The 11147-nt window shown below is 44.9% G+C and overlaps 2 protein-coding genes across 2 annotated transcripts; one reads left to right on the top strand and one right to left on the bottom strand.

Moving 5' to 3' along the window:
• Positions 1-362: 362 nt before the first annotated feature.
• LOC140534831 (myoD family inhibitor domain-containing protein 2-like) lies at positions 363-5464 on the bottom strand. The gene is made up of 2 exons (XM_072656325.1): positions 5172-5464; positions 363-819 (listed from the first exon to the last, which is right to left on the bottom strand). Exons 1-2 carry the CDS (start codon positions 5368-5370, stop codon positions 560-562), a joined length of 459 nt encoding a protein of 152 aa, XP_072512426.1. The 5' UTR covers positions 5371-5464; the 3' UTR covers positions 363-559.
• Positions 5465-6841: 1377 nt separating this feature from the next.
• On the top strand, positions 6842-10396 carry LOC140577011 (uncharacterized). Its single transcript, XM_072696770.1, has 2 exons — positions 6842-6892; positions 8770-10396. The coding sequence occupies exon 2, from the start codon at positions 8779-8781 to the stop codon at positions 9817-9819; it is 1041 nt and encodes a 346-aa protein (XP_072552871.1). The 5' UTR covers positions 6842-6892; positions 8770-8778; the 3' UTR covers positions 9820-10396.
• The last annotated feature ends 751 nt before the right edge of the window (positions 10397-11147 follow it).

Raw genomic sequence — 11147 nt, 5'->3', positions numbered from 1 at the left:
AACATTATAGAGCATTATAGAGCGCCCCCTACGCTTCATGTAGTGTATTACAGTCTGTCAGAGTGAGCATGTGGATCATATGAGCATTATAGAGCATTATAGAGCGCCCCCTACGCTTCCTGTAGTGTATTACAGTCTGTCAGAATGAGCGTGTGGATCATATGAACATTATAGAGCATTATAGAGCGCCCCCTACGCTTCCTGTAGTGTAGTACAGTCTGTCAGAATGAGCGTGTGGATCATATGATCATTATAGAGCATTATAGAGCGCCCCCTACGCTTCCTGTAGTGTATTACAGTCTGTCAGAATGAGCGTGTGGATCATATGATCATTATAGAGCATTATAGAGCGCCCCCTACGCTTCCTGTAGTGTATTACAGTCTGTCAGAATGAGCGTGTGGATCATATGATCATTATAGAGCATTATAGAGCGCCCCCTACGCTTCCTGTAGTGTATTACAGTCTGTCATGTGGATCAGAGAAGCAGTTCCGTCATCCCTCACACTTTTTTTAATATCAGAGTTTGTATCAGACCCTCTCTGGGGAGTGTTAGCACTGTTAGCGGTAGCACACCTCTGATATCTCCATGGCGAGCTCCAGAAACTCGCTGGTGTCCTGGCAGGCGTTTAGAAGGCCACAGTCCAGCTCCAGTTTAAAGTTACTGGCATCTGTACCCGGGGTCTGCTCGCTGGACGCTTTGTAGTGCATGTACGCCGGGCAGCAGCGGACCAGCGCACGCTCACAGGCCACTGGCAGAATGGTCATCATGTTGGAGAAGCGGCAGTACAGGCAGGCCAGCAGGATGGAGGCGCAGTCCTCTGAGAGAGAAAGAAAAGACAGGACACACAAACACTCCTCTACGTTACACTATAATAAACTGACTGATCTGTTCATGCAAACACACACAAGGAAATAAATGCACCAATAAAGCAAATTAATAATAATGAATAAAGTATATTTACGGCTTTTAGCTGAGGCTGTTATCCGGAGCAATTTACAAGGTTACTCATATTACAGAGGAGGGCCAGTGTAGTGTTAGGAGTCTTGCCCAAGGACTCTTACTGGTGTAGAGCAGCACAGTCACTCAGACCGGGAATCAAACCCCAGTCTCCCACATGGTGTGGTAGCTCACTGGCAGGTAGTGGGGTTATCTGCTGCACCACACCAACCACTACAAAGTAAATAAGTTTTGTAAGATTGTATATTTGAAAAGGTAAACAAGTTAGTAATAAAGTAAACAAACAAATTATAATTAAGGAAGTTAATCATTGGAATGTATCATTAATAAGGTAAATAAATTATTTAATGAAATAGGTTATCATTTAAAAAGGAGAAACATTGTAACAAATAAAGTTAATATGTTAATAATAAAGTACATCATATGCAAATCAATTTAAATTAACAAATAAACAAACAATAGTATCTTTTTTACAGAGTTGATGACAGTATTGTAGATGTCCATAGTTGGGTTTAATGGAATAGTTCAGTTCCCCCCTTGGAGCCCAAAAGGAGCAATGAGGCTAATGTTGCTAACAGGTAGTGGAAGCTTACTGTAAGGACTGGCTCCAGGCAAGCTCCACCTACTGCCACCAGAGGGCAACAGCAGGCAGCTGCCAGAGCCAATCAAGCACACCAGCCTTCACCTGGGAGGAGGACTATTTAAGAGCTCAGCTAGAGGCTCATGTTGCCTGATGAGCTTAGCGAATCCCCGACCAGGGTTCGAATCCCTCACTGGGTGACGCATTACACTTATGTCTTATGTACACCAAACAGCAGAGGAGCTAACTGCATGCTTAAATCATCTCACACTCGGCCAAGGCTGCTGTGATCTCCCTGTCCTGTCGCTTTAACAGCCGACTATTCTTATACACAGAACAGCTCAATAAAGGCCGAGGCTCCTTCCTGTATTTAGGATGTGAGATGAGGCTGGGAAGTGTGCCAGTTTCAGCTGAGTGCTGTTCCACTCTCATCATCTTTAAGATTTTAACATCTATAATTCAGCTCATTACCTCCTATCTCCACACACTGAGTTAAGTGCAGTCAGTCACAATCTGCTCAACACCGAACACTTACACTGTAAACGCGTAAATGCAGCAACCAATCACTCAACAGGGAGAGAGAGGGGGTGGAGTGACGGCAACAATACCAATAAGTCTAAATACGAAGCATCAGAGTGACCCAGCTCAAATAAGGGATGAGGTTTTGCACAAATAGAGCTTTTAGGCCCAAACACCATCCCAGCAGTGAAGCATGTTGGGGCCCCAGCCGACTTGCTCACGTGGGCTCTGAGTGGGTATGTATATGTGTTGTTACTGAGACCCAGTCTGGCTTCCTAAATGGGTCCTGTTGTTACAGCCCACCTTAATCTCACATGGGTCCCATTTAGGCCCTGTACAATCCAGGTGAGGCCTATGTTAAAACCCTCCTGCTCCCATCACCGACCCTGTGGGCATCTGTATGTGGGAGAAACATGGAACTCATGGACGAAACGTCTTGGTTCCCAGTTGGGCTACCCATACGGACCCCAGATGGACCTGTTAGCAGCACAACAATGATCCCAAACACAAGCCCAAACTACACAGGAGTGACTGAACAACAAACAGGTGAAGGTTCTACAGCGGCTAGATCTCAGTCCAATTATTCATTTGTGGCACTGATTCGCCATCCAACCCACCTGAACCACCTGGAGCAGATCTGCAGGATGACTGGGTCAAGATCCTCCCAAACTTCTCTGCTATAAGCAGCATTATTCAGTGGTGGCTCAGTGGTTCGAGCACTGGGCTGGCAATAACAAGGCTGTGGGTTTGATACCCAGGTCTTGGGCAAGGCCCTTAACCCTCTCTGCTCCAGATGTGCCATAGCATGACCCAGACCTGACCTCTGACTCCGGCTTTCTCAGGGGTTAGAGCACTGGGTTAGTGAAGACCCTGTTAGTGATACCCAGCTTCACTAAGCTGCCATGTGAGCGTGCCATAGCGTGGCTGACCCTGTGCTCAGCTGGGACCCATCCTCAGCTGGGACATGTGAAAATCTGTCAGGGCAGCGGTGGCTCAGTGGTTAGAGAGCTGGGCTATTGCTCACATGGTTGTGGGTTTGATACCTGGACATATGATCTGCTAGTGTATGTTAACTATGTCTCTAATTGAATTAGCATTATTATCAGATGACTTCAGGTAAATTCACTTTGTTAAAGGGATATCACACCAAACACCTAGCAACCACAAAAGATCAAAGCTGAGCTCCAGCAGAGCAGTGGGCGGTTAGAACAAAGTCCTGGGGTGGAATTTTACTTTCTGGACCTGAATGTTCCTTCTTTAGTCTTTTATGGTTGCTAGGTGGTTGGTATGGTGATTCTGGTGGTTGGTAGGGTATCTCTGCAGCAGAGCTATAAATGAAATCCTGGGACGGATTTTTACTTTCTGGACCTGAATGTTCCTGAATGTGAATCTTTAATGTTGTGTGCTTGCTAGGTGGTTGGTGTGGTGTTTCTGGTGGTTGGTATGGTATCACTATGATATCACCAAAACAAGAAAACGGAAAGACAGATTTTTCACATTTGTACAATATCAGAGCTGAGAAATCCCAGCAAACCACATCAGAGAGTGTGTAGAAAATAAAAGACATTTACATTCAAACTGTTTCATTAGAAAAAATAAAATTAAACTAAATAAGTGCGATATTTCCACAGGTGATCAGGGTTTGGTGGACAGTAGGATGTCCACTCACCACAGAGTGAGGTGGACAGGAAAGCAGGGTGGGGGTGTAATTATATTACACCTATTAACAGAGCTGTTCTAAGAGGAGAGGCGAGCGCTGGGTCTCTGTAGCAGGCTCTAATGCACTGCTGGAGGAGAGGGAGTAGATGGGGTCTACTGCACATTAACTTAATGAAACCCACGTTCCCTGGTGAATTCCCTCAAGAGGTGGAGAGACTGAGCGGTCAGGAGAGGAACGACCTGGGGGATCTGTGCTGCTCTCTGACTAATATAGAAGTTCTACAGGTGAACAGGAACTTTACTGCACAGTGAGAAGAACCCCACACACACTCTCAGCACACACACTCCTGAGTATTGAGTTCGGCTCATTCACAGAAATGGGAACGCTGGGCTGGGCTGGGCTGGGCTGGGCTGGGCTGAGAGCCGACACTGTTGATATTAATATCTGCAGATGGTGAAACATTAACATTTCTAAAGTGAAGAAACTGGGACTACACCCACCATTACAGAGAAATTATTATTATTGAACATATACTCTTATTATTAATGTAACACGTTATTGTATTATTAGAAGTAGTTAATTTATTATTATTATTATTGATTATGGTTATATATATATATATATATATATATATATATATATATATATATATATAAGAACATCATATGTAATTGTAATCTGTTTTATCAGATTTATTATTTCTATTTTATTACTGTTGAACACATTATTATTAACATAATATATTATCGTATTATTAAAAGGAAATTATAACAATATTATTATAATTATTATTATTTATTATTATTATTATTACTGCTGCTATAAGTTTTTATTAACATACTATTGTATTATTTGAATTAGACAAAATATTCTATTAGATAAAATATTCTTATTATTGTTCTTCTTCTTCTTACTGAATAAATATATGTATATGTATATATATATAATATTTAATGAATATTATATATTTATATTAAAAACATATGTATTTCTAATCAGTTTAATCAGAATCAGTTACATTACTGCATATTAATGCTAAATAATAAATATGAAATAATAAGTTGACATTTCTGGCAGTAATTATTAATTAACAAATGCATCCATACTCTCCTCATACAAACCTCCTGCTGCCCAGTTTCCACATCACCTGCACTAATCTAATACTAATATTAATAAATCCACTTCTGTCTGATTTCAGGGCACAGGCTTTAATCTGCATCCACAGGAAATGAGGTTTGAGCTCTGAAGCCTCTTTAAACTAAAGCACAACTTCTTTATTAGAGCAGTGGATCCATCTAGAACCAGGACGGTTCCGTGCATCTTCGTAATGCTTTAGAGGTTCTTTACCTGGTGACAGCGTTCCTCAGACTGCAGGAGAAACACCTGTTTCAGTCAAACTGTGAGTGTGTGATAATTCAGCAGTGTGTGTGTGTGTGTGTGTGTTCAGCGTTACCTCCAGTGTCCGGCTGATGAGAGTCGAAGGAGGTGAAGGTGCTGCTGTCCACGCTGGGCTTCTCTGGGGAACAGAGTAAAGTGCTGGACCCGGCCCATTCACTGCCACCCACAGACACCGGAGAACAGGGTTCTAGATCCGAATCCTTCTCTGATATGGTGCTCAGTCTGCTCACGCTGCTGACCACAACCTGACTCATACTGCCAGCAGGACTGGCTCACCCCACAGCACCCAGTCTCTGAATTAATAAACAGTAAACAACAACAACAACAACAACCACAACAATACCTCATTTAAACTGATAATACATCAAATAATACAATAATAAAATATCAAATATCTTGGATTTTAAGCCAATTTGATTGTTAATCAAGTGAGAATATTAAAATAATAAAAACTGAGTAAAAAATAAACAAAACAATAAACACAAACAGGTTGGAGACTAATAACAGACTCGTAAAGCCAACAGCAGGGTCGTCCAGCAGCCTGGAGGACAGTCCAGCAAGACTGCAGCACAAGCCTGGCTTCTCCCTTAGCCCCGCCTCTCAACACACACACACACACACACACACACACACACAGACACACACACACAGACACGCACACACACACACAGACACACACACCACTGTTATTCCAGGATATCCACGTTCTTCATCAGCACTAAACCACTACAGCACACAGATAAAAGCTGAATATCTGAATGAATTCTTTCATCTATTTCATCTTTCTGCTGGAAGCTTTGATGTGGAGGCCGTCACGCCGCCCGCAGTGACAGCACAGGTTCACATGTTGCAGTTTAAATTATTAAAGACACCATTAGCAGATAGTCGAGGCGAGCGAGTGTAAAGCGAGACCCAGGAGAGCAGTGAATGAAGGAGCTGGACTGTGATGGACGTCACAGGCAGAGTCCACCGTCTGCTGTCTCCCCTGATCTGTCTCTGCCTTGCTGAGGACAGGACAGCATATGGAGCATCACCAGCATTACACTACATCACACTACACTCCTACTGAATGCATTCAGCTACTTTTAGCTGCACCCATTGCTGACACAGATGTGCAAATGCACACACAGCTTGTCTAGTCCCTGTAGAGAAGAAATACTGCCAATAGAATAGGACTCTCTGGAGCAGATCAACATCATGACCCTATTGGCTCCATGCTGCCTAATGCCAGGCGTGGGCTAGAGAGGTATAAAGCCCCCCAGCATTGAGGAGCTGTGGAGCAGTGGAGGAACTGTGTTCTCTGGAATGATGGTGGAGGAGCTCCATCCAGCATCCTGACCTCACTAACAAACACTCTTGTTTCTGAATGCAATCAAATCCTCACAGCAATGTTCCTGCTCCAAAATCTAGTAGAAAGTCTTCTTCTCTGGACAGTAGAGACATTTACTCCAACAGAAGCGAGAAATCAGCTCTTTTAATACCCTTGATTTCAGAAGAAGGAGTGAATGAGCAGGTGTCCCAATACTTTTGTCCATTTAGTGCACTCAAAATGTGGGATTACAGAGAAGAGCAGAGATTGCTGTCGGACTGAAAGGTGCTGCTGTAGGGCTTCTCTCTGGGCTGCAGCTGCGCTGTAAGCGCGGTCCGGCTGCGCGCTCACGCGGTTCCTGAGGGGGTCCAGGCGGGGGCGCTACAGCTGCAACTGCGGCTCCTGGAAGCCGAGGAGAAGAAGAGCTGTCCGGGTCAGCTGTGTTAGAGGAGCAGGAGCGGCAGAAGGTAAACATCTGTTTACACATAAACAACAACAAACAAACATCAAACAGACATCAAACAAAACATCAAACAGACATCAATCACCCGACCTTTAGAGAAGATCGTCTCTCTTTAAAATATCAGACAGTTCAGCCGGACTGAGGAGAGGGGCAGAGGGGCAGAGGGGCTCTCTCCGCTGTTCTCTAATGTTCTAGATAACTTTATGTTCTAGATAACGTTCTAATGCTCTTCTGCTGCAGCTGAGTTTAGTCAGGCAGGTCGGGCTAGTGCTGAGTCCTGTAAGGTTTTAGGGATCACTGGCAGACTCGTGGGGGGGTGGGGGTGGGGTGAGAGGGGGGTGAGAGGACTACCCCCCTTGATGCCCCCATCGTTAAAGAAGCGTCACCAAAGTGCCCTCCAGGGGGCAGAACCGAGACAGAGTGCCCTGGATATTTTACTGCACCCTGTCCCATCACAGCACCCTCACAGCCCTCGTTTGCAGGTGCTCCCCAGGTGTGCAGGACTGTACGAGGGTGCTCAGCTTTACAAGCTGTGCCAATCAGAGTTTGACTGGTACCGGACCCGGACCACCTCTTGTGCCCCGGTGCCCTCTATGCGTACGCCCTAGACCTCACAGTGTCCCCAAGCATGTCCTTTCCAGTAGAGACGGGGGGATGCAGTGCTTTGTAGGAACGGATGATCACGTCAGTGCTTAGCTTCTCTTCTCCTTTATTAAAGCTGGGATTTAACCCGGATTAATGACATGGAGGGAAATCCGAGGCCTCTTTGGTGTAGTGACGGATCCTGATGCTGGAATAGTCACCTTCACTGATATGTGAAATAAAGTCTGCGCAGATCTGGAAGGGTTAACCCAAGACAAACATGACCCGTGTCTGATCTGTCATGGAAGATCTTCCTGTGGATTAGTGTTAATCTGCATTAGTTCTGTGAATGCTTGGCATTTGCCGGTCATGTGATTAAGCATGTGATTGGTTTGGCCAACTTAATTCACAGGTCTGTTTCATTGACCATCCGCCATGCAGGGTCACAGCGGCGCTCTGGCTTAAGGTGTGCCCTCGTATGAAAATTGGTGGTTATCATACCATGTACTTTTGCTGAACACTGTTGTTGTTGTTAAAAAAAATAAATAAGTATGTTAAAAATAAATAAATAAACTTGTAAAAATAAACAAATTAATAAATAAACTTGTAAAAATAACTAAATAAATAAACTTGTTTAAAAAATAACTAACTAAACAAATAAACTTGTTACAAATAAATAAATAAATATGTTAAAAATAAATTAATTCACTTATCTTAAATAAATACAATTTGAAAAACATTTTTTTTTCAAAAAGTTTTTAATCAGTTAATTGATTATTGTGGAAAATATTCAGCAGATTGATCTATAATGAATATAATCAGTAGCTGGAAGCAAAATAGTTTAAAAGAGCTCTGCCACATAGCTTTATTTTTTATTTATTTACTTATTTAGAGAGACATTTTACATACTTACTTTCAAAGAGATTTAATTAAGTTTGTTTAAATACAATTTAATTGCAGTAAATATTTTGTTCAACCAAAAAAGGGACAATATTATTAAACAATATTAATGATTACATTATTATTATTATTATTATTAGAGGAAGAATTGTGAAATACTGTGATATATGACTGTTATCATACCATTAAAAACCTCATGCAGTTGCTGCCTTACTGCCATCTGAACCCCAGAGTCTTCCCTCTCCATCTGACCATCCCAGACCAAACTCCAGGCATTCCCCACAAACTGGGACTGAAATTAGACTCACAGTTGATGGTCTAATCTAATCTTATCCTTTATTTAAGCAGCAGTTATTTCCGCTGTACTGAGTTTCCGCTGATGTGTTTTTTCCTCTCCAGCGTGAGGACATGGCATCCAGAGGACCGTCCGCGACCCAGCAAAGGTCTTCTGGAGCTCTCCACGCAAATGCACTGTGCAGACAGACCCAGAAACCCACGAGCAAAGAGAGTCCACATCTCTGCTCAGAGTGCGGGAAGACTTTCCATCAGCTGACCCACCTCCAACGGCACCGCCGCATTCACACCGGGGAGAAACCCTATCAGTGCTCGGAGTGCGGGAAGAGGTTCACCGTGCAGCACAGTCTCAACAGACACCGGCGCATCCACACTGGAGACAAGCCGTGGTTCTGCTCGGAGTGTGGAAAGCGCTTCATCCAGCGGCGTAACCTGCAAATACACCAGCGCGTTCACACCGGGGAGAAGCCGTACCAGTGTCCGGAGTGCGAGAAGAGTTTCAGTGACGGGTGCAACCTCAAAATACACCAGCGAATTCACACCGGAGAGAAGCCGTGGATCTGCTCGGAGTGCGGGAAGAGCTTTAACCAACAGAGTCATCTTCAGCTACACCTGCGTGTTCACACGGGCGAGAAACCGTACCGCTGCTCAGAGTGTGGGATGAGCTTCAGCAACAGCTCTAACCTCTCAACACACCAGCGCATTCACAGCGGAGAGAGGCCCTTTCACTGCTCCGAGTGTGGGAAAAGCTTCACCCTGCACCGACACCTGCAGGTCCACCAGCGCATTCACACCGGGGAGAAGCCGTATGGCTGCTCGGTGTGTGGGAGGAGATTTGCTGCGCAGAACACTCTTCAGCTACACCGGCGCGTTCACACCGGGGAGAAACCCTACCACTGCTCCGAGTGTGGGAAGAGCTTCACGGTCCGGAGCACTCTCCTACGGCACCGGCGCGTTCACACCGGAGAGAAACCGCATCACTGTTCAGAGTGTGGGAAGAGCTTTACGCTCCGGGGTCATCTCAAAATACACCTGCGCATTCACACTGGAGAGAAGCCCTATTACTGTTCCGAATGTGGGCGGAGCTTCAGGCATTCGCATACTTTGAAGACGCACACGTGCATCAAGAGGGAGGTCAAAACTCCGGACACCTGAGCTTACATTGTTTAGGTTCCATTAGAGGTGTAATTAGGTTTAGGGGGGCAGTTTATATAAAAACAAGCAATCATGTGATTATTATTAAACGTTAATAGCTGCTAGTTTTAGACTAAATTACTAATGTAATTAGTATCAGGATTATACCTGGATCAGATCAAACCACACCAAACCCATACCTCAGCCTCTCCAAGACACATTCCACAACCCAAACTCCTCCCAGTACGACCAAAACACCAAAAATGTGCATATTTTGTCCCACACAGTGATGGGATTTCTCACTAATCAAATATCCAGGATGACCAAAACCCCTCCCAATGCAACTAAACCCCCTCCCATTACATCAAACCCCTTCCAGTACAACTAAAACACCAGTAAAAATGTGCATATTCCATCCCACACAGTGATCCGATTTCACACTAATCGGACACCCATTTCACTGCCCAGTGTAAAAGCTTGTAGCTGTGACCAGTATACAGTCCAGATCCGTCTCAGGAAGTGAGCAGGTGTAAACCGGTCGTGGTTCTGTGTCTTTAGCTTCTGATTTCTCATTAAAACAAGCAGTGGAAGGAAGTGAGCTTTTGGTGTGAAGTCTTTTCTGTTCTACACACTCACCTAAAGAAGCCAGCTGTGAACATCTGCTGACCTTTGATCTGTCCCTACTACACACCAGCCTCAAGATCCTAACCCCGAACCCTAACCCCTATCCCTGACCCTAAACCCTAACCCCTATCCCTGACCCTAACCCCTATCCCTGACCCTAACCCCTATCCCTATCCCTCACCCCTATCCCTTTCTCTAACCCCTATCCCTGACCCTAAACCCTATCCCTATCCCTCACCCCTATCCCTTTCTCTAACCCCTATCCCTGACCCTAAACCCTATCCCTATCCCTCACCCCTATCCCTTTCTCTAACCCCTATACCTGACCCTAAACCCTATCCCTCACCCTAACCCCTATCCCTCACCCTAACCCCTATCCCTTTCTCTAAGCCCTATCCCTCACCCTAAACCCCTCCCTATCCCTGACCCATATACCTGACCCTAACCCCTATCCCTCACCCTAACCCCTATCCCTGACCCCTATCCCTCACCCTAACCCCTATCCCTTTCTCTAAGCCCTATCCCTCACCCTAAACTCCTCCCTATCCCTGACCCATATACCTGACCCTAACCCCTATCCCTCACCCTAACCCCTATCCCTGACCCCTATCCCTCACCCTAACCCCTATCCCTGACCCCTATCCCTCACCCTAACCTCTATCCCTTTCTCTAAGCCCTATCCCTCACCCTAAACCCCTCCCTATCCCTGACCCTAAACCCAAGCT

The sequence above is a fragment of the Salminus brasiliensis genome, chromosome 14 (assembly GCF_030463535.1).
Source record: "Salminus brasiliensis chromosome 14, fSalBra1.hap2, whole genome shotgun sequence".
Classification (NCBI taxonomy): Eukaryota; Metazoa; Chordata; class Actinopteri; order Characiformes; family Bryconidae; genus Salminus; species Salminus brasiliensis.
This window is presented reverse-complemented; position numbering and strand designations above follow the sequence as displayed.